Here is a 27,589-nt window from a genome sequence, read left to right on the forward strand (position 1 = left end):
AGATGCGATGTCATCTCCATTTTATGGTTAGAGAAAGTGGCCTCAGAAAGCCTCCTTAATTTGCCCAATGTCACAATGCCAGTAAGTGACAGGGTCAGAACTTTAACCAAGATGATGTGACTCCAAGAGTCCATGGATCTTTCCCTAGAGTTTGTTACCATGACGATCTCAACTTCACAACAGTGGTCCACGGGAGTAGCTTATATCATATGAAAAATCTTACAATTTCAGTGTGCAGGAAGAGGAGTTTTAAAAAAATCCTAGAATTTAAGAAACCAAAGTATTTGGGAAATAGGAGGGAAAACTCCACCAACACTGCAGCTGTGCTGTTCATCTATAGACTCTACTCTGGTACTGGCACTAGCTACATATGTCGGCACCTCTGAAATGCAATATTTTAAAATCCAATCCTGTACTAAGATTATCCGTCCTATCAGCGGCATGCTGCATTTTGGGATGCCCTCTCCCACCTACTTTAAGCTCTCCAGAGACTGTGATACAACAATATGGGCTTCAACACACTGCATCTAATTTTATTGTAAAAAAAAAAAAAAAAAAAAAAAAAAGATGCTCTGCCATATGGTTACCAACAAATGAAATAGTGACTGTTGCAAACAGATAAAAAAGCAGGTGGAGGCCTGATGAAAAAAAGTACAACTGAAATGAGATCTAAAAGATTTAAAAATAGCTGGTCAACCAGTAATGTATACTTAAACAAAAGTATTTAAGAAACCAGGATGAAAAATGTATAAAAACATTACCAGGAGTAATATGAGGAAAATAATGCTTTCAACATTTTCATTTTATCCTTGGAAAGCTTTGGTGATTCAAATTTCCAAGGACTATAATAGGGAAGATATAAAAAGGAATCACAAGTCGAAGAGAACAGAAGAAAGTTTCACCTTTTATTCTAATTTCTCAGAATCATCTTCCTATTTCCTTGCAATATACTTCTTTAAGAAACCTGGTATACTTTGTTTTATATATGATCTAGCAAAAAAAGAAAAAAGAGAAGGAACCAACCAACCAACCAACCTAGTATCACCAACACCACAAAGACAGATGGGCCTTAAATTTGCTATGCAACCTGTATACATTTAAATTAGAATAGTCAGGCTTAGTTCCCTAGTAAGCACTATACAGAACTTCAGAATGACACAGGCATCAAACCAAGCATGGAAAAAAAAATCTTTATAATCGTGAAACAAACTGATGTTATATCCAAAATATAAATATAAGCATATTCTTTGAAAACACGTAGTTATGTCCATATATATTTTACCTATACTATACATAAACATAGATGGCTTTTGTGAAGGTATTAGTGAATTCTGGACCCCCCTGTAACTTAGGCGGCCCACCTCCACCTAAAGATTAAAAAGCAATTGATATCTCTCCTATTTTTCACTTTAGTCCTGGAGATTGCATCACCATTTTGGTGCTCAACTCCAGGGTTTAATCATTCTAACAACAATGTCAAGAATTATTTATTACTGGCAAAATGCTACAGTTTAGGCCATTTGGTTTATTTTTCATAAAGACAAAGGGCTAGTCAAACTCATCATTTCCTCGGTTATCCATAACCTTTCACAGCCTAGAATTATACAGTAAAGTAATTAGTTAATCTTCCAAGTTAAGATCCACATTTCAGAGAACTGTAGACATCGACTAGTTTTCAGTGGCTGAGAGCAGAGTCAGGTCTCTTATAATTTCCAATGTGAGGGATAAATCATATGACCTTGGACACTATGCGATGCCTTTAGCTTCAGAAATACAGTTTTCATGGCTGGTTTTACTTAATAAATATTTACAGCAGGCTTCTCTTTAAAGTTGCTATGCATACTTCTTTAACTATATTGCAGGAACAAAGGGCAAACCTCCCCTTTGCCCTTTTTCACTGAAAATCAACTGGCCAAAGGCAGAATAACAGCAAAAAAGGCATACAATTTATTAACAAATACAAGGGACAATCACAGAGTGGTTCCCCAATATTCCAGTGGGGCCAACATATTCCTACAGCTTCTTTTCATAGAGGAGCGGGGAGATAGCGAAGGCAGGGAACTCTGTCAAAGGGCAATCAATGATTACCAAGGAGAATGAACAGATGGGAAAACAGAGATGAATTTGTAAATGGCCCTCTTTAGAAAATATTCCAGCATGCTTACATACTTCAGTATTCTTTGTTGCAATAGATAATGAGATAACAAGGAGGCAAAGGAAAAACCAATTGTTCTCCTTGGTGGGTCCAGTCTTTACCTGGATAGGGGAAAAGTCTCTTCCCACATTTGCTGATCTCTAAGAACCTTTCATTCAAAATACCTGTTATACCAAGGAGTCATATTTTGGAGTGAAGTTCCCTGGGTACCTTCAGTATGCTTTATGCAAAATAAATTTAAAAATATTTCACTTAGAAAGTGGAAGTTCCTATTTGGAAGGCCAAGAGGGAAGATTACTTGAGGCCAGGAATTTGAGACCAGCCTGGGCAACACAGAAAAACCCTGTCTCTACCAAAAAAAGTAAGAATATTAGCCAGTCTTGGTGGCACATGCCTGTAGTCCCAGCTACTTGGGAGGGGCCTCAGGTGAGAGGATCGCTTGAGCCCAGGAATTTGTGGTTGCAGTGAGCTATGGTTGCATCGCTATAATGCACTCCAGCCTGGGGGAAAGTGCAGAACCTCTCTCTCGGAAAAAAAACAAAAACAAAAACCAGAAGTTCCCTAATATGCTGCTCTCTGACATCACCACTATTAACACATTAATCTTCAAGATTCTCACATATGAATTTTAACACAAATGGTATCCTTCCATACTTAATTATGTATTGACATTTCCCACCATCAATACCTTGAAAATAATAATTAGGTACTCATTTTCTGAAGTATTCTTTATGTGTTAAGTATCATCTTGTATGCTTTACATGGATTTTCACATTTAAACCTCATTCCTGGTTCATAAGCAGGTATATTCACTGTTTCCAATTTCCAGATGAGGAAGCTGATAGAGGAATAATTTCCCCAAGGTCACAGAATTGGTGTTAAGTATCAGAGAATCCAGGCAGCATGAATACAGAAGCTATACTCTTAACCCCTTCTCTTCACTTTGACATCCAAACCACTACTCATAACTCTACATAGTCTTTTTAACAACTCTATTAATTACATGAATAAAGTATAACTGACCTAATCCTTCATTGATCGAGATTTGTATTATTCTCAATTTTTTGCTATTGCATACAATGTTGCAATTAATGTCCTTGTACACATACCTTTGTACATTTAACTATCCAGCATCTTTCTTTCTTCTTTGGAAATAATTTTAGACTTACGAAAAGGTTGTACAAATAGTACAAAGAGTTCCTGTAAATCCTCCACCCAGCCTTCCCTTAATGTTAACATCTTACATAACTATCAGTGGAATTATCAAAACCAGGATGTCAATGTTGGTATAGTATTAACTGAACTATTATAGACCTTATTCAAATTTCACCAGTTTCCCCATTACTGCCCTTGTCCTATTCCAGGATCCTCTCTAGAACCCACAATGCCTTCAGTTGTTACGGCTTCTCAGTCTCCTCCAATTGGTGATAGTTCTTCAGTGTTCCCTTGTCTTTTATGACTTTGACACTTCAAAAGAAGATGGACCAGTTATTCTACAGAATATCTTGCAATTTGGGTTTGGCTGCTGTTTTCTCATGTTTACAATGAAGTCGGGCATTTTGGGGAAGAGAAGTGATGTTATCTTCTCCTTAGAGCATCAGAGGCTTCATGATGTTGAGATGTCTTGTCACTGGTGATGTTAACCTTGATCACTTGGTTAAGCTGTTATCTTGGGCTGTCTATATTGTAAAGTTACTATTTTTCCCCTCAAAATGAATAAATATCTTGGGAGAGATACTTTGAGACTATGCAGATATCCTGTTTCTTCCCTAACTTTCATCTGCTAAATTTAGTATCCTTCAATGGATCTATCTGCCACAATAATTAGCATGATATTTGCCATTTCCTTCTTTCCTTTTACAGTTGTTCATTTTTCCGAACAGTAATAAAAAGCTGTCCCTTCTCCACAATTTTAAAAATGTATTCAATGGATATTCATTTTCTCCTGTGAATATAATCTAATACTATCACATTTTTGCTTAAATTGTTCCAGCTTTGGCCGTTAGGAGCTACTCCAGGTTGGCCTTCTGGCACACCACCCTCCTCTTTTGAGCACTTACTTACTTTCTGGCATCACAAGATGTTCCAGGCTCATCTTATATTTTCCCTGCCCCAGGACTAAAACCAACCACTTCTCCACAGAGCATTGATTCCTTTTACTGGTGACCAGTATTTAGAAAGCAAGGTCTGGAAGCTACGCTGCTCATTGGTATTGAGATACCAGTGCTTCTAGATCCCCTCGGCAGGCAGAGCTAAGAAATATATGCAGGTGTATATTTACATGCATCAACTCATCCATTAAAAATTACGAGTTCATACTAATAACGTCAACTGGAATCCAATACTACAGGGTTCCTTATTTATAATTTCTTTCTCCCAAAGAGAGAAAACTGCCTCTTATCATCTGTAGTACGTTTGCTTATTTGCACATCCTAGTATATACATTAAGTAATGATACAGGCAGACAAACACCTAGACAGACAGTGGCAGGTGCCCCACAAAACCCCACCTCCAAGCCAAAGACAGTTTAAAGCCTGAAAGCTGAGCTACAACTTAAGTCCTTGGACCAAACTGAGAACCTGTCTTCCTCTTTGGCATACTTTCCTCTGATTGGTCCCCAGCCTTCACCTATTTTACATATACCCTTTCCTAACTGGTTTCCTATCCTTTCCCAGTTGGTTTTTCTACACTGTCCTGCCCACCTTTGAGTGGTGTTTTTGCTTTAATCTTTTTTGCATACTTACAAACCAATCAGCATGCACTCCCCATTCTGAGTCCATAAAGGGCGCCAGACCCAGCCACACAGGGGAACCTCCTCCCTCCCTTGCTGACCCTTGCTGAAAGCCATTTTCATAACTCAATAAAATTATTCTCTGCCCTCCTCACCCTTCCATGCCCCCCATGTCCTCATTCTTCTCAAAGTGCAGTCTAAGAGCTCGGGAACTACCAAACAAGGGTACAAGCGATCACACAGGTAAGCCGGGGCACACCAGTGTGGCCAAGGGAGGCCCAGGTGGGGTGTTGCTGGCCAGGGGTCCCCAGCTTGCAAAGTGACCGAGAAGAAAAATTCTGCATCAGTAATAGTTTCAGAATTAACAGCTCTTACCCCTGTAAAAAACAAATTTACTAACCAGAGTACAGTGTTTTTGTATTGCTCTTTTTGTCTTCAGCCACACGGCATCCAGTTAAAATACTGTTTTTCAAAACTATTTATGTTAGTTCTTTCCTTTTCCATTCCCTTTAGTGCAAATTACAAAATACTTAATTTGTAATACAGTTAGGTTCATGTGTTACTGTTTATACTTTCCACTTTGAGTTTTCATGGACTGGTTGGTCTTAATTATTAATTTGTACCCTAAGAAGGCAAATGCCAGGGTTGTGATTTCACGTAGCAAATGAGTAGAAGGGCACATTCAGTGAGGCACTGAAAGAAATGCCCTTAGGCATGGATATTTTCTCACCGTGTTTGTGCTCGCATCCATCTGCCTGCTTGCTCTCTCTCTCTCTCTCTCTCTCCCTCTGTACCTGCGTATGGATAGCCTCAGTTTTTAAATGGCAGTGTCACCTTTGTTCATACGAGATAATGTGAAGCTTAGAAACCTATAGATTTTAAGGTTGCAAAGGGGTTCTCAAATGCAAATAATGCCCCCAAATCTTCAATTATTAATACTAATGATTTAAAAACGTACCACAAATTGGAGCTTGCCCTTTTCATAAAAATGTATGTGGGTACCTGCAGGAGGACAGACACAGTTTACTTGAAGTTAACGACACTGGAAGGATCCTTATAATAAGCTTTTAATTAGATACTACAAACAAGGAAAATATAAGAACATGACAGCTGGAAGAAATTACCTAAGGGAATTTCTAAAGGCTTGGTTTCATTTTTAAAAAATCAATTGTCCCTAGAGAAAAGAAACCAGAAGCAGACATAACTGACATAATAGATGGGCAAAGCAAAGTATTTTCAAAGTCAGACGCACTGTGGAAACAGGAAGAGAAAACTACAGGTGAAAGCGACAGCAATTTTTCTGAATTATCAGAAAATATACCTTAGCATATTAAAGTGGGAAAATGAATGGAAAAAGATGAAATCAGAAACAGTTCCCAGTGTCTCCGAGTCTGAAAGCACAAAACTTTAATCAGAACACCAGCAGAGAATATGGCTGGATGGTGACAAGAATGAGACTGCCACATGGTAAAGAAGGTAGTGCTTCCTTTCCAGCTGCTAAATGGTGCCAATTAACTATTATATGAATTACAGGTGTACCAATGTCTGCTCAGAATACAGACAGCAACTCCAAGAAAAAGCTATTTTTCTTCTCAAAGTGAGTTAAAAAAAAAAAAAAAAAAAAGACACAGAAGACGACGAGTTTCCTTTTGCAGGCCTCTAATCATCATGACCAGCACTTCAGGTTTGGGTGGAAGGTGGGAAGAGAAGGAAGGAAAACAAACACTGGCAAGAGAGAGGAAGAAATGTTTGGAAAGACTACGGAAGGCTTAGTATGTACTAGAAGCTTTAAGGGCAAAATATGAGTCACCAAAGGCAAGTGAAATTGTCGATCTCTTGTAAAAGACCCCTTGGCTCTGCCACTGTAACTTCCCTTTTTAATCCTATTTCTCATATGCAGCATGCGAAAAAAGGACCAGCTAGCTGCACTGGTTTTGTTATTTTAGCCCTTATGTATACACACTTTAGAAGGCTGAATAAAAGCAACTGTGGGCAGTTACATCCTTTGTATTTTTCAAAGGTTGGCAGCAAGTATTCTGTGACTCCTTTGTATAGATGAATGCTTTCAAAATAAAAAGGTATACATAACTCTTTTTAAAGCTTATAAGTAAATTAGGTGAAAAGGAAGGGAAGTGGTAGAGAGTAATGCTAATAAAGATTTTCCTTTCTGTGGAACTGTTGTAAAAAATCAGTTATAATATGGCAGTAATGTTTAGAGACACCAAGGACCTGCCGACATGACCTCATCATCTCTCCACACAAGCTGCGACTGTGCTGATGTTATCATCCACCTAAAGTAGGGTACAAAGCCCACTAAAAATGGTAACAGAGGGAAGCTCTGTGGGGCAATACAGAAGGAGAGTGGGAGACTTTTCCCAAAGGCCACATTCTCTGGTTTGTGTCAGTAGATATGGAGCTTTCAAAAGTTTAGAAGAAAATCAGATTTTATGTTTTCATGTGTAACTCTACTCAGTTCTAACAGCCGAAGAGAAGGTGGTACAACAACCATACCACACAACTGCCTTAGTTCTTTTAAAAGAAGGATTCTGCATGCTAAGTGTCGATTAACTTCTTGACATTCCTCTTGTTTCCACTTTGACCTAGAAAAATCTGACGTTAGGAGCCTGAATACCTCTGTAAATAGTAACTAACACACATGGAGTACATTCAAGGGATATGGCTGCTCTAAGTGGACCACACATTGTCATCCTTCCTGTCTCCACACTGGCATTTAAGCTGTTACCCCCAACTAGAGTCCCTTCTACTCCAGCTCTACAGCCCCATCGGAACTACCTTTCAAAAGACAACGATATGCTACCATCTCAAAGGGGCTTTTCCAGATGTTGCCCAGTTGAAAGTCATTTCTCTTTATTCTGCAATCCCACAGTAATTTTATATGTAATTCTACATTTATGCAGGATTTTAAAGAAGCTGGCCCCCTAAGAGTCTCATCGCCTGATGATTTAATCAAATGTTCATCTAGCCACTGCTAAGAAGGGACTTGGCAGATGGAACTAAGGTTACTAATCAACTAACCTTAATACAGGGAGATTATTCTGGATTATCCGGGTGGACCCAGTGTAATCATACAAGACCTTCAAAGAGGAAGGGAGAACAGTCACTCAGAAGATGCATCAGAAGAGGAAACCAGATAGAGATGAGGCAAAAAGAGGAGGACGAGGAGGACAGACAGTACTGGAGAGTGAGAAGAACTTGGGCCATCTCTGCTAGCTTTCAAAATGGAGGTAGCTGACCACAAGCCAAGGATTACAGGTGACCGCTAGAAGCTGAGAAGGACCTCAGCCAACCACCAACAAGAAAATGGGGACCGCAGTCCTGTGACCACATGGAACTTAATCCTGCCAACGAGCTTAATGAACTCGAAGCAGGTTCACCTTCAGAGCCTCCAGAAATAAACACAGTTCTGCCTAAATATTGATTTGGGAACGGAAAAACCCAAAGTAGAAGAACCAGCCAAGCAAACCCAAACCTCTAACCCACAGAACAATGAGATAATAAATCTGTGTTGTTTCAAACCACTAAGTTTGTGGCGATTTGTTACGACAGCAATATGAAACTAACACACTCTCCTTCATATTATATCCTATTTAATAGTTCCAATCTCACTGAGTATGAGAATCACCTGAGGAGCTTTGTAAAAAAACATACGGTGTCATTCCCAGACATTTAAAATTGATGAGGGGGAAGGAAAAACAGGGAGAAGACAGCAAGTTTTTGCTTTTATCTCCCCACACGATATTGTCCCCAACATTAATATTAGCACGACCCAGAGAGTTCCTGGATGCATTTCCAGAGGATTCCCGTCCTCACATCCCTGAAGCGCACCTTTGTTTTCTGACCTTTTCTCACATTATTTTTGTCTATCCTAAAACTTCAAATAACAAAATCATGTAGTGCATACTCTTACTCTCATGTAAAGCTTCTTTCATTCATGATGTTGTGTGTATCCACAGTTCATTCCTTTTCATCATTGAGTAATATTCTACTGAATGGATATTCCACAGCTTCTTAATCCAGTCACCTGTTTGTGGATATTTGGGTTGTTTCCAGTTTGGTGCTATTAGCAATAAATCTGCTGTGATTATTCTTGTAACATATGCTTTTGTTTCTCTTGAATGACTGGTTCATAGGGTAGGTATGTTTAGCTTTATAAGAACATACCAGACCTTTCTCCAACATGTTTGTGCCATCTTGACAGTTTTCCATCTCAGTGAGAATATTTCAGCCTCCTACTTTTTTTCCCTCTGGCCCCAGTTGATTATAATATGTAACCGGATTGAAAACTACTGTACCAGATTAAAATTCCTTCAGGGAAAAATTCATGACTTTTTTTTTTTTAATTTTTTATTTTGAGATGGAGTCTCTGTCACCCAGGTTGGAGCGCAGTGGTGCCATCTCAGCTCACTGCAACCTCCACCTCCCAGGTTCAAGTGATTCTCCTGCCTCAGCCTGTCGAGTAGCTGGGATTTCAGGCGTGCAACACCACGCCCAGCTAATTTTTGTACTTTTAATAGAGACAGGGTTTCACCATGTTGGCCAGGCTGGTCCTGAACTCCTGAGCTCAGGTGATCCGCCTGCCTGGACCTCCCAAAGTGCTGGGATTACAGGCGTGAGCCACCGCACCTGGCCAAAATTCATGTCTTATTCATCCTTGTTCCCTGCAATATATTTAGTGCAGCCTTTACCAAAGCCAGAACTTGGGAATCCTATTAAGTTTTATATTGATACAGCTTCTGACTTTTGCCAAATACGGCAAATCTATTAAGCATGCCTTCTGTACCTACACATTTAATATATAATTTTGAGTAAAGCAGTTCATCATTTGTGTAGTTGTCCAATACCTGTTATCTAGTAAATTCTGAAACAGATGAATGGCATGGCCTAAATAATAAGAGCTACAACTGTAACCCAGCTATAGAGCCTGACGCACAGCAGGGCCTTAATGAATAAAAGTGTGCTTTGGGGGGAAAAAGTCTCCGTTCTCCTAATGTTTTTGTTTATTATAATTAAACCACTAGCGTAAAAATCTGCACACTTGGGAAATCCTAGCTTATGGCTCTTAATATTCTGGGAAACAAACATCCATCTGAATATCTGATTATAGGTATAACTCCTCTCAAAAAATAAAATACGAAATTATGTATATACTTAAACACACTAACAATTCTACATACAATATCAAGTTGTTCATGCAGAATCACTGCCACTGTGTTTTACAGAAAACTGAAATTATTTCTTTAATGAGTATGTGTTGAGTATCTGATCTGTTCTAAAAATTACATTAGGTATGAGGCATCCTGTGGCCAACGAGAGGGTCTCTTGTCCTCCCAAGGCAAGAGAATGGTGTAAACCCAGGAGGCGGCACTTGCAGTGAGCTGAGATCCAGCCACTGCACTCCAGCCTGGGCGACAGAGCGAGACTCCGTTTCAAAAAAAAAAAAAAAAAAGAAGACTTGGAAGGAAGGAAGATCAAATGCAAGTGATAAGCAATACCACCATCTAATCAGTATGTTCTCAAAATCCCTTTCTTTTCAAATATATATTTATTTATTTATTTTTGTCTAAGTCTATACCATATGACAAACAACCTGAAATGCAAATAACCTTTCGAGATACTATTTTGAGTATACATATTTGCCTTTCATTTCTGTTTTTGGGAGTGAAAGAACATGGAAATGAGGCAACAAGAGTAACAGTGTACCTATCTTGCAATCTCAAGGAATAATTGCTTCTGATTGCTTTTAGAATAGGTAACTTCACGGTGAAATGATTTTCCCCAGGAGCAGGAACTGACTTCCCTTTGTTGTCTTTTACAAATGGCAGTGGTTTCCAAATGAACAGCGTAGTTCATTTTTTCTGGGAGAAAGTGTGAGGGTATCAGGATTCTTCTCAACAGACAGTCTGGGGAGATGATAAGGAGAACTATAAGAATGTGTGGGCCAGGTGCGGCGGCTCACACCTGTAATCCCAGCACTTCGGGAGGCCAAGGCTGGTGGATCATGAGGTCAGGTGTTCGAGACCAGCCTGGCCAATATGGTGAAATCCCATCTCTATTAAAAATACAAAAATTAGCCAAGAGTGGTGGTGCACGCCTGTAGTCCCAGCTACTCGGGAGGTTAAGGCAGGAGAATCACTTGAACCTAGGAGGTGGAGGTTGCAGTGAGTTGAGATCACACCACTGTACTCCAGCCTGTGCGACAGAGCAAGACTAACTCCAAAAAATAAAAATAAAAAAAATAAAGAATGTGTGAACTCCCTCTGACGAGATGGTATGTTGTGAAGAGGAAGGTTCAGGTACCTGCATTATCCAGAAAATACTTTGTTGCAAGATCTGGATAATGTGGCTTCTGGTGTTTCTGAGAAAACAACAATTTAGCACAAAAACTATGCTGCTATCTATGGAGAGTTTAAGGGAAGAGTAAATGTTAAAACAATTAAAACAAGCAAATAAAATGCTTAAAATATCAGTAAAAATCCAACACTGACAGGGAACAGAGTTCCAGAATGGTTTTGGATAGAGAAATGAATTATCCTACATTAGTGAATTTTCTGATTGAAGCTAATTTCTTTAAATGCCAAAAAATCTTTAAAAAATACTTTTACTGGCAATCTTTCCACTCTATTTCATACGCTCTATCTCCTTAATCAAACTAAGTAAACAAAATGTAACATTTTTGATGACTCATCAAGTACATCCATTACTTTGCAGTGCTGTAATGCAGCCATTCTGAGAGGCTACTGACTACACAGATTTGAATGCCTCTCTTCAAAATAACTCCAGCTGTCCCATTTGGAGACCTAGTGCCCTTTAAGGTTTCAACATTTACTCCTTATCTCATTAGCACATCACTTCTTGCTACTGCCCCCCTATCTGAGGGACATCAGTTCCTTGAACTCCATTCTTCTATTTCATGGCCAAACTGAGAAAACAACTGTTCCTTTAAAATAATTTCAACTTAGGCCAGGTGCGGTGGCTCATGCCTGTAATCCCAGCACTTTGGGAAGCCGAGGTGGGTGGATTACTTGAGGTCAGGTGTTCCAGATCAGCCTGATCTGTTTCACTAAAAATACAAAAATTAGCAGGGCGTGATAGTGGGTGCCTGTAATCCCAACTACTAGGGAGGCTAAGACAGGAGAATCGCTTGAACCTGGGAGGCAGAGGTTGCAGTGAGCTGAAATAATGCCACCGCATTCCAGCCTGGGTGACAGAGTGAGACTGCATCTCAAAATTAATAAATAAATAATTTCAACTTAAAAATTTATGTAATAATCTAAATGTTTGTGTTCTACTGAATTCATTTTATTAAAATCAGTTGGATGTGGCTATTAACTTGCCCCTGAAGAGCTGGCTCAGTGATGGTCAGCAGGGACTTGTATGCTGGTATTTGCCTATGTCTACAGGCCCCTGGGATTATGATACGCCAGGGGGAGGATCAGGCCAAACATTTCAAAGTGAAAACTAATTGTGGGTAGTATTAAAAAAGAGGATCTAAATTAAGGTCTGTGTGAAATTTGTGAGGTCAGTTATTAATACATGGACTCTAATTATTCTGGCCGTTGAGAGTTATTTTTATTTTTTTGCTTGTTTTCAACTTTTTGAGTCTTTTTCAAAAAACGATTGACCTTTAGCTAAGTGAAGCATTACTATAATAACAAATTGTTTTCCTTTATGGGATATTTTGACTGTATAACTACAAATGCCTTTAAAATAAAATTTTTCTGTATCCCTATTGGCTATGTAAATACCACGTGCAGGATAGAATATTTGCCATGACAGTTCCAGTTATCCTTGCACTGCTGGTCTGCTGAAAGGGGGGGCATCAATCCCAAGGAACTCCTCAGTCTCCTGATATATCATAGCAAAAAGAGGGTGGTTTTTATTCACAATGTGACCAGTTACATTCATATCCATAATACATGTTCATGTTAGCGAGAGGGGCAGCAATCCTGGACTGTTATGACACTTTAAACATGCTCCAAACAAGGCTGGGTGCAGCAGCTCAAGCCTGTAATCCCAGTACCTTGGGAGGCCAAGGTGGGCGGATCACTTGAGGCCAGGAGTTCGAGACAAGCCTGGCCAACATGGTGAAACCCCTGTCCCTACTACAAATATAACAATTAGACAGGCATGGTGGTGCACGCCTGTAATCCCAGCTACTCAGGAAGCTGAAGCAGGAGAATCGCTTCAACCTAGGAGGTAGAGGTTGCAGTGAGCCGAGATCGTGCCACTGCACTCCAGCCTGGGCAACAGGGTGAGACCCTGTTTCAAAATAAAATAAAATACGAAATAAAATAAAATAAAAAATAAAATAAAATAAAAATTAAAATGCTCCAAACATACAAACATTTAAATGTCTAAGGATACATCTGAATAGGAAATTCTGTAGCACTTCTTCATGATAAAATTGAAAATCAAATCCACTGGGAATCATTAATATTCTATTACAGTACCCTTAATGATTACAACTACTAACACTCAAACTTTTTTTCCTTTTTTCTTTTTTTGGGGGGTTAAAAATCTGTTTGTCCTTTTAAGCAGTATCTGTTCTGTTGAAACGTTCTAACAGACTTCTTTTTGGTAAATTTTTTTTTTTTTTTAAGAAAACGCATGAACATGATTTGTGAATCTTCAGTTACTTCAAAGTATTACCCTCATTTTTCATTCACGGGCTGAACCACACCAAAAGCAGCATCGTTATTCTGCCCATGATGAGCATGTGATTGAAAGGGAAAGCAAGCTGCCAGACCTGCACTGGGAGGGCAGAAGCAGAAACACACCACCCACCTTTCATCACGTAACTCAGCTTGATTTGCTTTACTGAAGAAAGCAGCAAAATTCCGTATTTTAAGCCAGAACCTTTAAAGCTTTTCTCTCAAAAAGCTTGCAGACCTAGCTTTTCTCTTAAAAGGCTCTCCGACCTACACAGGACAGGCTTCCTCCATGGATACTGTTGCTACCAGGTTTCCATGACCTTCTCTTGGAAAGAACTCACCTACTCCAGGCAACAGTTGATGCTCTTTTTTTAGCTACACTTAAATACCACCCATAAGTTGCTATTTTCAGCTACATACTCCGAATATAACTCAGATCAAGTATTTTTGAGAATTCAGTTCAGGCCTTTCCTTTATAAAAAGTTCAGACCTTTTTCCGACTGAGGTCTGCTTCTTCCTCTTGTATAGTCCTTTGGGAATAACCTTCTGAAAATGCTGCGATGACAAAAGCAATTTTCTTGGATTTAGATCTGAACATTCTCTGGTTCCATTACTAAGTATGTACTGCTTTGTCCAAACCAGGAAATACAAGGTGAGAGTTAAAACTTAAGAAATGTGATTTGGATTCACAAAGAAAAAAAACAATGTTGAGAAAATGCCCAGCACTTGGACTGAAATGATCCTTACAAGATTGCCCGGTGAAGTTTTTCCAACTTCTTTTTTGCTGTGTAATATTTTGCTCAAAAGATATCACCTGAGGAAGTTAGAACATGATAGAAAAAGAGAACAACGTCTGCAGGAGAAGGGGAGTGGTGACAGGGAAGGGTGAACCCTGGACCCAGGCTCCAGGAGACTAAACCGAAAACCTGAAAACTATGGGCACAGGCCAAATATCTTCTTTTACAAATGAGGAAATGCAGGCACAAAGTGAAATGATCACTCAGGGGTGCCGCCACTAGTCGCGAGCAACACTACGACAGGCTTAGAGCCCAGGGACTTTCATAACCCAGTCAGAACAACTAGTGTACTCCACACGGGCACAATGCTAGCCATTTAACACATCTCATTGTATTTAATTCTAATTGCTCTTAGAGGAAGGTATTTTTATTCCATGCCATACCTGAGAAAACGGAAAAGGATTCAATTGTGTGGCCAAGGTAAGATATTGGGATTACTTTCCAGATCTTTAACTACTTATTTCACTCTGCCACACAGCCTTCCATGACATTCAACCTAACAGGTCAAATAAACATTAACTGGGGTCTGGGCACAATGGCTCATGCCACTTTGGGAGGCCGAGGTGGGTGAATCATTTGAGGTCACTAGTTCAAGACCAGCCCTGTCAACATGGTAAAACCCTATTTCTACTAAAAATACAAAAAAAAAAAAAAAAATTAGCTGGACATGGCGGTGGATGCCTGTAATCCCAGCTACTCGGGAGGCTGTGGCAGGAGGACTGCTTGAAGCCGGGAGGCAGAGGCTGCAGTGAGCAGAGATCATGTCACTGCATTCCAGCCTGGGCAATAGAGTGAGACTGTGTCGCAAAAACAAACAAACAAACATTAACTGGGAAGAGAAAATTCAGGTTCTACTTTTTGTTTCTTTTCTACTTCATTCAGGTAAGGGCAATCAGGAACCAGTCCAGCAATAGAATCTCTAATAGTAAGCTCAAAATAATTCAGTACTTTTTCCTTCAATACTGTCACCACCCGGCATCCGAGTCACCATCCTTCTCACACAGACAATTGCAATTTTACTGTCTTTCCACTTCCCTAAACAATTCTTCAAACATCCAGAGTAAAACATGATAATAAACATAGGATCATGTTACTTTCCAGCTTTCAATTCTTCAAAACAATTCCCATTGTCTTTTTGTTAAAATATCAGTGTTTTTAATACTGTTATATAGTTATACCTGAACTGTTGGTCATTATACTATACTCAGTACTTTAAAAGAATGACCAAGAATAGTAAAATTTCATTAAGCCAATTTTTATGATGCCTAAAACCTCTGGCTGAATAGACAAACTACCCCCCCCCCCCTTTTTTTTTTTTTTTAGAGTGGACGTGTTCATTATTTTTGTCATTGTTTTACTGAGAGAATTACAGACTCACAGGCAGTTTTAAGAAAAGAACATAGTCCTTGTGCCATTTGCCCAGTCTCCTCCAACGGTAACATCTGCAAAACTATAATATGATAGCACAAACTAGAATGGTGACATTAATAAAACCTAGTCTTATTCTGATATCTCCAGTTATACTTGTACTCAGTGTTAATCAGGAAGTAAAGATCAGAGAGGAGAGAGCAACAATGGGGATGGGAAGATGAAATACGGAAAAAAGACTTCCTGTTGCTTAGGTTAAGCCTTCTGGTAGAAAATATTAAAAAGTAGGGCAATTGTCAGTGCTAAATTTCCAATCTGCTCCCTGACTGAAAGGGGTTGATGGAACTCAGAAAGAAAGCTGGGTCAGTTTTGCTCTTGTATTTCTTTCTTTTTTTTTCTTCAAAGAAGAATCATTACAGCTCTTGCTGTCACTCTGTGTAAACTGATCCTTTTTGTGGTTTGAACTTACAAAAATTCCTTATCTCTAGATTTTTAATGGATGATTCATTTGTTGTTGTTTACCCTTATATATGGCTGTAACTGATTAAAAAGCCTAATGGTTACAAATCTGAGAGCATCATATTATATTTCCTAATTATGTTTCTTCCTTGTCCAAAAAGATGCATTAATCTTTATTTAAAATGTGTTTTATCTTTGCTGATCTTTTGAGTGTGTTTAAATTCTATCTTCTTGGCTAATTCCTCCATCATTTTCACAAATTATTTTCCCCTAAGAAAACCAAACGAGAAAATTATGTTTAAAGCAAAATATATAACCTTTCAGCTGACAAGATAAGTTAAAAACCGGATGGAGGTATCCTACATATTCTCGGAACCTTCTCCTAAAAGAACCTTGCCTGAACTCTGTCCTTTGAGAAAGCAAGGGAAAACAAATGCATTTGAATGACAACTTTTATTGGGATTCTAACCAATAGACTAGGTAACAATTTAATTCAGTTTTTTTTTTAATCATTCCATTCATGGAATGAAGCTTATAAATCCTGCTCGGCCAAGCATACTGATTTACACCCTTTCAATTTAACTAACCCTTTCTTCACACACACACACACACACACACACACACACACACTCTCTCTCTCTCTCTCTCTCTCTCTCTCTCTCTCTTCCTCATTAAAACTTTTGGTCTTCCCTTAAGTGAAGACATGCTAATTTTAAAGTTCATAAATTCCCAAGGAAAGCAATTTCTATTCACAAAAGTAAATATTTAAAGAATATTTTAATGTCAAACATCTAATAGTAAGCAATAACCTAAACACTGTCATATTCAGTGGTCTCTATAAGATTTTCCTACCTTTTCAATTACTTCCAGTGACACTGCCTTGTAACTAAAATTATTCTTAGAGCTACTTGTGTATTCAAACACATTCAAGGTATGTTTTTAAACATTCTGCAAATTGTGTTCAGTTTCATCACAAATATTTAGTTATTTTGCAAATCTATGCAACTTTTTGTTGCTTCTGTTTTCTCCATCAATAAGTTGATATAAAAATTCTTAAAGGAGAGACTGTTTCAGCTAATTTCTTTCTACTGTCTCTTGGTACTTACTGAATTTAACTGCTTGCCCCCCCCCCCCAAATCTAACAATGACTGGAATAAAAATACTAAGAGAGCAGTATCTGAGTATTAAATGGTAGGTGGCAATGGGAAAGTGGGATAGAAAACAACCGGGTTCATGTCATGTCAAGATCTACTGTCTAGATGTCTCTTCAGAATGAAATTATGGGACAGTCAATAACTGACCTTCCACCCTACATGTTCCTACCCCGTTTGCCAGGATCTCCTTGTCTTTTCTCAGTTTCTTCCCTTCTTTCATGTAAATACATTTTCAAACGGACATTTCATCTCTAAATATATAAATACCTGGTGACCATCACTGAAAGGCCCTGTGTCTTTTCCGTATATAATGAAAAATGGAGGATTATCAACCACTGGAGTTACACATGTAGAGCAGATTCGACAGAAGATAGAAACGCAGAGCAGATTCGATAGAGGACAGGAACGCAGAGCAGATTCGATAGAGGACAGGACAGGAACGCAGAGCAGATTCGATAGAGGGTAGGATAGAAACGCAGAGCAGATTCGATAGAGGGTAGGATAGAAACGCAGAGCAGCTTCGACAGAAGATAGAAACGCAGAGCAGATTCGACAGAGGACAGAAACGCAGAGCAGATTCGACAGAGGACAGAAACGCAGAGCAGATTCGATAGAGGACAGAAACGCAGAGCAGATTAGATAGAGGACAGAAACGCAGAGCAGATTCGATAGAGGGTAGGATAGAAACGCAGACCAGATTCAATAGAGGACAGAAACGCAGAGCAGATTCCATAGAGGATAGAAATGCAGCTTTTCTGTTACAATCAAGAACAAGGGTTTCCTATGAAACTCAGAAGAAATAAAATTCAGGGAACAGAAAGGCAGAGGAGCAAGACACTGCATTTTGAACATAAGATAGAGGAACTTTCAGGAAAATTATTATTTTTAAATGTTTTAATTGACAAATGAAAACTGTATATATTTATGGTATGCAATGTGATATTTTGAATATACATATATACTGTACAATGATTAAAGCTAATTAACATATTTCTCACCACACATACTTAACTGTTTTGTGATAACATTCAAAATCTATTCTAGTGATTTTCAAATAAACAATATAATGTTATTAACTATAGTCACCATGCTGTACAACAGAGCTCCAAGATTTATTTATATTGTCTAAAGGAAATAGTACCCTTTGTTCAAATCCCCGCCATCCCCAGACCCTGGTAACCATCATTCTACTCCTTAAATCTGTGAGATCAACTTTTTTAGATTCCACTGTAAGCGAGATCATGCAGTATTTGTCTTTCTGTGCCTGGCTTATTTCATTTAGTGTAATGTCCGCCAGATTTAGCAATGTCACAAATGACAGAATTCCTCCTTTTTAAGGCCAAATAGTATTCCACTGTACACATCTACCACATTTTATCCGTTCATCTGCTGATGAACATTTAGGTTGATTCCATATCTAGGCTGTTATGAATTTTCAAAGGTTATTCTACAGAGTGAAGAGTTTCAGAAATAGGCACATAATCAAAAGCTAACACTTCACTCGTTGCTATCAGCCGCCGATGAGACTGAGTAAAAGACGTTCCCAGGCTGACACAGTCCATAAAAATCGCGGTGAGACAAAGCAGAATCCCAACAACTCCCGGACCTGATCCTTCAGACCAAGGCCTCTCCATTTGGAAGGCAGCTCTCTAGCAACCCTTGTTTCCCCCAGGGATATTTTAATCACTTCAAATAATTCACATCTCCAATATCCTAGGATCATCTTGGGATCTTAGGAGAGTATGAACTAGTTTGCTTCCTCAAAGGTTTTTCAAAATTCCAAAACCATTCCAAGAGCCAATGTACCCTAAGTACTTCCCCTCTTGCAGCATCAAAGACGGAAGTCACTAAAAACGCAAACCAAATGTAAGGTATAAAAATGGGGGAAAAGGGATAGACCCAGGAGAAAGAGGCTGTTAACAAGGTAAAAAGGTAAGGGTTAAGCAAGGTTCATTTTCAGGTCAACGTCACAGGTGGTTCCTTTCAAAGAGCAGAGGGTATGTATCCTTGGAAAGCAGCAAGCTAAAAAGGGATGGTGGGGAGAGGTTTCGACTACTTCCACTAATCTCACTTGCCTCTAAAAAATCTTAAACCCAGGTACCTGCAGGAAGGGATAGGGTCCCATTCCAGCCCACTTTAGGCTAAGTAAAATAATACCAAAAATAAAAAGTTTTAATAGTTAACAAACAGTACTTACTATATGTGAGGACTCTAAAAGCTGTGTGTGTATATATATATATATACACACACACACACACACACACACGTGTATATATACACACACACACACACACACATATATTCAAGTATTGAAACAACCAAATGACGTGGGTACTAATAAAATCTCCCATTTTATAGATGAGGACATTGAAATACAGCATTTACTTGACATAGTCCCCTGACTATTAAGAGAGAGAACCTGGTATTAGAACCTAGTCAAGTACAGCTCTCAAATCATAATCTCAATCCTCATACTATACTGTCCTTCAAAACACAGCCTACAATACAGAGCTAGCCTGCATTCTCCATTCTTATCCCTCTTTATTCACGTCCTTCGCAGCTGTAATACTTATTAGAGCCTTAGGAATGTTTTACTAAATCTGTCAGACCCAAAGCAGAACCTCCCCTTTCTCTTCCACATTGTCCCAAGGATGCTTGAATACAAACCACATCCAACCGCTGGGATGGGCGGAGCCCGTAGAAACATGATCACAGTGTTATTCAGAAACTTGTAAGACAATAACAGACTTTTTTGTGTTTATCTGTACTATGTCAATCATACCAGATGATCTGGCCTATTTTGTTAAATGAATTACTGTCTTGATTTGATCATGTAGTTGAGAGGGGTACATATGAGAATGTCTTTGGGTGAAAGAAGGGGCAGGAAGTGCAATGGAATAATAACCAAGATAACAAGTAAGTCTTTTACCTATACTTCAAAAGGCCATTTGACATAGTTTGTGTCCCCACCAAATCTCACGTTGGATAATAATCCACAGTACTGGATATGGGGTCTGGTGGGAAGTGATTGGATCAGGAGGGCAGAGTTCTCATGAATGGGTTAGCACCATCCCCTTGGTGCTGTTCTCATGATGATGAGTGAGCTCTCCTGAGCTATGGCTATTTAATAGTGTGTAGTATCTCCCTCCTCCCTCTCTTCCTCCTGCTCTGGCCATGTAAGATGTGCCTGCCTTCCCATATGCCATGATTTTAAGTTTCCTGAGGCCTCCCTAGAAGTCAAGCAGGTGCCAGCATCATGCTTTCTGTACAGCCCACAGAACCATGAGCAAAATAAACCTCTGTTCTTTATAAATTACTCAGTATGAGGTATTTCTTTACAGCGGTGGGAGAATGGACTAATACACCATCTCAAACATCACCTCCTCCCAGCTTTCTGCTTTGAAGAACCTAAATAATATCCTATCACTGGTTGTCTTCTGATATCCAACTTATTGCACTTTTATTACAGATATCCATATCTTATACTCGAAGCACCTTGTAGGGGAAAAAAGTCAAATATCGGTTTAGGTTAACTGACTAAACAACGAAAACTGCAATGGAATTTTAAACCAAAAAAAGGGCTCAATGTATCCATCCCTTCAATACAGTATAAGGCAAATTCAGAAGCAACATATTAATTAAATTCTCTGAATTAAAGGACTTAACACAAGTTTCTCATTTCTCATACATTTAAATATGTCACGGTCTATTTTTTAGACCTTTTAGACCTTAACCCTTTCTCTTCAGAAAACAAAACAGAATTTGGCTTATACTTTTATTTCGACATGGAATAACTGTCCATTTTATGGAGAAAGACCCCTCCAATATTTCTCAGTAGTCTGTGATCTCTGAGGACAGGTGCCCATTTGGTTTCAGCATCTTCTCCAATCCCACAACACCTAGTAAACACACAGCAGACCTTCAATAATGTTCCCAACTACAAAATAACACAGAACAACAGACATAAAAGTACAAATGTTACTTCTGGGCCAAAGAAATCTGAACAGATATAAATCCAAATGTTACTTTTGATTCAAATTAATCTAAAAGTATCAAGATCAATATGTAACAATGAAAAACTCAGTTTAATCTATGTAACTTTAAGCATTTTTTGATACTGAATCTAGCAGTTTCTATATATGATTATGAGGAAACCTAATAAAGGTCATAATTTTTCCTTTTATCTCATGAAAAAAAAAACTGAATGTCACACACGCCTGTCACGTGGAGATAGGAAAGGTGGCAAAGAGAGAATGACCAGGATATTAAAAAACCTGTAAGATGACGCCAAACACTGAAAAGTTTCTATGTATGTATGTATCTGTGTAACACATATATAACAGTATTTTCCCCCAACATTCAAGTACATATTCCACCTAATAATTTATCTCAGCAGGGAATCCAGCGATAGCTATCCTAAGACAAAGAGAATGAGAAAAAAAGATATCAAAAGAAAACTAGAAAGCCAAAGAGAAAGGAAAAGACAAATAAAAAGAAACCAGGACAAAAAGTCAAGAAGAAAGGGAGGGAAGGGAAGGAAAAATGAACAGCACACAGAATAGAGAAATGAAACAAACATGGTTTAAAGAAAACCTTTTCTTACTGAAATTTTCAATAAAACTCATTCCTATTGAAATGGAAAACCATCTTGGATGGGTGAGCGGCTGGGGTTTGTTATGGAAGAGAATCAATATTTCACTTGACAATCTCCATGCTAAACACCTCCATTTTCAGTATCATTTCACTATCACCCTCTCACAACAACAAAAAAACCCAAATAATACACATTTTCCCCGAGGTTTACAAACATAATCCCATTGCACAACAGCAACAAATCATCTGGCAAATTCTTGGTAGATGAAGTCAAAGAACACATTCACTCAAGGTGAACAGTAGCCTCTGGACTGCATATTAACCATACATGGTTTAATACAGCTCCACCAACCATGCTGTAAATTAGCCAATAATTTGCCAGTAGTCATGCAGGTTACCATAAGCCTAGCACTAAATTCTAAAAACTTCACTATGAAAATTTTCCTGTCAACTTTCATTTCTGACATAAGTTGATAAAAGCCTCACAAATCCTCTCTTGGAGAGACTCCGTAATTTTCCACGCAAATACCACTAGACTGAAAAAAGTCTTGTTAACACCGTCCGGATTTAATGGAAGCTATAAAACATCTTTGACACGTCACAATCCTGCACCGTTTATCTCCTGCTCCCATTTGGAATTATACCTTTAGAAACGGCAGCATTTGCTCTATGAAGGACCTAAAAAAATGCCTTCTTTACTCCATAAATTAAAGCTACTTTTCTTCCTGCCTTTTTTTCATAATTTTTTGTAATGTGCTGCAAATAAAGTCAGTAAGACTAAGAATGTCATATTACTGCATCGCAATGGCTTCTTTCGTTTACCATAGTAGATATGTCTTTCCAAATCTGACAGAACTCTATTCTATATAGCTTAAAAGTTACATAAAACATAACAAAGGACATGTCTTTCAACATTTCCATATCATGTCATATATTCCATACCACACCTGATTCAAATGTCACCTTTCTCGAAAATTCATTTAAAGAAATTGATTCCAAAAGAAAACTATACGTGTACTAAGTTTTTAAAAAGGCTAGAATCAAACAGAGATCTATAAAAATCACATTCTCAATGTACACATCTTATCCTACAATTCCCAAAATATTCATATTACCATTATTTTGTACTCAATCAAATGCCCATCTCATTTCCCATGCTGGAGCATGCATGAATTCCAAAGCTGATTTTGTTGTCTCCTTGAAAACAATCTGATGATGGGGAAAAACATGCTGATTGTTACCAATAATAAAGCCAAATGCAAATAGTTCAGGCACTCTACAATTACTGAGAATTTAATTTAATCTATTTCCAGAGACAACCTGAGTGGTTCTGAGACTAGGGATTGAACACAGTTGGAAGTGTTTCCATTATAGCCTGCAAATGCTTCTCTGTTTCCATAGTGCATATACCCTTGTGACCTTTCTCAAATTCTGATAGTCTATTTACAGATAAATCAAACAAAAACCGCCACTCACTATTTGTATCACCAACCATTCCAAATTTACTTACCTCAGTATTATTGATTATAACGCAGACTTCTAGAAATTATCAACTTAAGGTATTTTGCAGCATGAAAAATCAAGGACAAGGCTTAAAAGAAACATCACGAGTAAAACTAAAAGCAAAAAGCAAACTAAAGTGATCCTTAGCCTACTTAGGATTAAGCTGTAAGCAGCAAACAGAAACATAAGTGTACATTAAAAATCAATAGTTCCATGCTTACTTTCAGCAGATCCTTGGAGAAATCAACACCCTCATTTACCCCTTGCAGATTGGCAATGAACTCCTGACAGGTCATCTTCTTTCCAATATTCTGAAATAGAGGCAAACAGTACATCACTATGACATTCATGGAATTAAAACTGATTCATAAATACGTGATGAGGCAGACCAATAATTTGTTTTTAAAAACATAACTAGGCCAGGTGCGGTGGCTCACGCCTGTAATCCCTGCACTTTGAGAGGCCGAGGTGGGTGGATCACGAGGTCAGGAGATAGAGACCATCTGGGCTAACATGGGGCTATGTTTAGTAGAAACCCCGTCTACTACTAACATGTTTAAAAGAAACCCTGTCTCTACTAAAAATACAAAAAATTAGCTGGGCATGGTGGCATGCAACTGTAGTCTCAGCTACAAGGGAGGCTGAGGCAGGAGAATCACTTGAACCCGGGAGGCAGAGGTTGCAGTGAGCAGAGATGACGCCACCGTATTCCAGCCTGGGTGACAGAGCGAGACTCTGCCTCAAAAAACAAAAACAAAACAAAACAAAAAAAACCAAAAAAAGCAAAATCATAACTAGACATGTATTTACAAACACAGGGCTGGGCACAGTGGCTCGTAGCTCATGTGTGTACTCCCAGCATTTTGCGAGGTGGAGGTGCGCGGATTACTTGAAGTCAAGAGTTTGAGACCAGCCTGGCCAACAACGGCAAAATCCTGTCTCTACTAAAAATACAAAATTTAGCCAGGCTTAGCGGCAGGTGACTGTAGTCCCAGCTACTCGGGAGGTTGAGGCATGAGAATTGCTTGAACCGCGGAGGCAGAGGTTGCAGTGAGCCGAGATTGCACTACTGTACTCCAGTCTGGATGACAGAGTGCAACTGTATCTCAAAAAACAAAAACAAACCAAACACAAGTTTATATAAACACACATACAATTTTAGTGCACTAAAAACATGGTTTATTATGCTTTTAAAATTCTCATTAAATATAAATAGCAAACTTATACCAAAAACTTACTATAATGTAGAAAAAAATTTGAAAAACCGATGCTACATTTATACAATATATAATATAGTTTTTAATGAAAATCATGGGTAAAAACTGACATTTCTGAGCTGAACTCAGATAGCTGTTTATGCATTTATTTGTGTTACCTACATACTGTCAAGACCTGTGAAGGATCTGAGATTTACACTACTTTCAAGCCAACATGTTAGCCTGTCACAAGCTAATAAATGCTGGCAGAGGAAAGAAGTTTCCTGGGTGACAGACAAGGTATTTGTTACTTACAATAATAGGGGTAGCCAGAATATCAACATTACCTTGTGACCACTGGGCTCTAGTTCCCTGAGCCCCAGTTGTCACAGAGCAACTTGAATAGGGCCACATGCCACCTGCACATGCAGCATGTTGAATTATAGGAGAGAAACCCTAAACTTCAGAAGCTGGAATCTTTAATCATGGGAAAGATGCCTATCCCTTTGCACTAGCGGGAGATACCAGCTCTACCTTCCAGGGAGATATGCAAAACTGACTGCTGCTATGAAGTCACTACAGCATCTTCCAAAGCAACTCACTTTATATAGAAATAAACTTGAAAAGATAGACAAGAACAAAGGCAGCCACAGCCTCTGTTCACAAAACACACAGGAAAGTGTGAGACCCATGGAAAATTATCTTCCAGCACGTCTCCAAAGCTGGTTTAAGGACAACAAAGTTTAACAAAAGGAAATCACATTAATAAAGTAATTAGAAAACCCAAACTACAAAAAGAGCAAAGATACAAACTAAGAAAACTAACAAAATCGCTATCACAGAGAATCGCCTCTTATTCTAGCTCCAAACAACTAGTAGAAGCTGCCAGCTGTGGAGGATTCCTAGGTTCCATATACACAGCAAGATACATCTGTCACAAGTGCAGGAGAGGAACACAGAGCACAGACAAGTGTCACAGGTATCATCTCTAGCAAAATGTAGTCCAAACGAACACAAAGTGTACCAGCATCGAAATATACCTGTGGCACGGTGGCTCAAGCCTGTAATCCCAGCACTTTGTGAGGCCGAGGCGGGTGGATCATGAGGTCAGGAGTTCAAGACCAGCCTGACCAACATGTTGAAACCCCGTCTCTACTAAAAATACAAAAATTAGCCAGGTGTAGTGGCAGGCACCTGTAATCCTAGCTACTCGGGAGGCTGAGGCAGGAGAATTGCTTGAACCCAGGAGGTGGAGGTTGTAGTGAGCAGAGAGCCTGCCACTGCACTTCAGCCTGGGAAACAAGAGCAAGACTCCATCTCAGAATAGATAAATAAATAAATAATAATAATAAAAAACAACCAAATAAATAAATATACCTGTATACACTACCACTATGCATAAAGGTATGCTTTTCAAGGCCATGCTATTCATTCGCAAAAGGCTAACAGTAGGGTAGAACAGCACCTACTAAATTCATTTGAATACCTACAGTATTCAAAACGAGAAAGCAGACTTCTGCAGACAGACTTTAAAAAGGTGGCAGAGGCTGGGTGTGGTGGCTCACCCCTATAATCTCAGCACTTTGGGGGGCCAAGGCAGGCGGATCACTTGAGGTCAGGAGATTGAGACCAGCCTGGACAACATGATGGAATCCCATCTCTACTAAAAATATGAGAGTGAAAAACAAAAGCTGGATGTCATGGTGGGCGCCTGTAATCCCAGCTACTCAGGGGGCTGAGGCAGGAGAATCATGTGAACCCGGGAGGTAGAAGTTACAGTAAGCCAAGACTGTGCCACTGCACTCCAGGCCGAGCAATCGAGCAAGAGACCAGTTCAGAAAATAAATAAATATAAAGGAGGCCAGGCATGGTAGCTCATGCCTGTAATCCCAGCACTGCCGGGGAGGCTGAGGCAGGAGGATCACTTGAGTCCGGGAGATCAAGACTAGCCTGAAAACACCCATCTATACAAGCAATATGAAAACTAGCTGGGTGTTAAGACGCATGCTTTACAGTCCCAGCTACTCTGGAGGCTGAGGTGGAAGGACCACTTGAGCCCAGGATGTTGAAGTTACAGTGAGCCATAATTGTGCCACTGCACTCCAGTCCAGGTGACACAGAAAGACCTTCAAGAAGATGCACGGGCATAGTTTTAAGGGAATATGTATGCACAACCTCAAATTCAAAGACAGATTTGCCTGAGAACATACACCTGTGTGCCATGGGAGTAATCACTTCCCATCGCCCCTTTCCCAGCCACCCTTCTCCTGTTTCACAAAATAAAACAATTTGTCCCACTCAAGCTATCTAAATATTTACAATGACAGTGCTGACATTTTTTGTTGTTGTTGTTAAAAACCTTGACTCTTTCATCAGCAAAGAATGCACAGAGTTTGTATGAAACACTGAAAAAAATGGTTTGACAGAAGCGGCATTGTCAGCTAACTTATTTAATAGATATTTCTCATAAGTTAAATAAATTAAAGCTGCAGTTCAAACGTTTTGTTGACAATTAGTTTAGAGCACAGAAAGGAACTTCAGTGAAAAATATTGTTTTGCAACAGTATATTAAAGAAGACAATAACTCAATTTTCCCAATCCTTTTCAAGTGTATCCAGCCAAACAAGGTGTCTCAAGGGGGAAAAAAAAAAAAACAACATATACAATGAACAGTCATTATGATATAACTTGGCAATGCCTTTTTAGATATGTTCTGGAGATTTGAGAAGATGAATAAATAATGACTAGGTAACAAATCCTTTTCCAAGTCAGGTGGTGTTTAATTCTTTTAATGAAATTGAGGAAAAGTCTAATTTAATTACCAGTTAATCATCAAAACAATTTTTTGATATGTGATCTACAAAATTCAACTGCTTGTAATATTATCTGCTTTAAATAGTTATTAATAAACTTCTTTGTAAAAGTACACTCAAATATGAGTATAAAAAAGAAAATCTTTCT

General features: G+C 38.8%; 1 protein-coding gene across 7 annotated transcripts in view; it reads right to left on the reverse strand.

The window, feature by feature from the left end:
- The window catches only part of PSD3 (pleckstrin and Sec7 domain containing 3), a 555,746-nt gene that overhangs the window by 208,996 nt on the left and 319,161 nt on the right, over positions 1-27,589 (reverse strand). For 6 of the 7 annotated variants that reach the window (XM_007961788.3, XM_007961789.3, XM_007961791.3 and 3 more), the window contains one exon: positions 23,654-23,743. In XM_007961788.3, coding sequence (XP_007959979.2) covers positions 23,654-23,743 — 90 coding nt within the window. Of the gene's footprint in view, positions 1-20,163; positions 21,274-23,653; positions 23,744-27,589 lie in introns of those variants that run through there. The other variant, XM_073017966.1, reaches the window with a different exon arrangement.

The sequence above is a fragment of the Chlorocebus sabaeus genome, chromosome 8, assembly GCF_047675955.1.
Source record: "Chlorocebus sabaeus isolate Y175 chromosome 8, mChlSab1.0.hap1, whole genome shotgun sequence".
NCBI classification, from domain to species: Eukaryota; Metazoa; Chordata; class Mammalia; order Primates; family Cercopithecidae; genus Chlorocebus; species Chlorocebus sabaeus.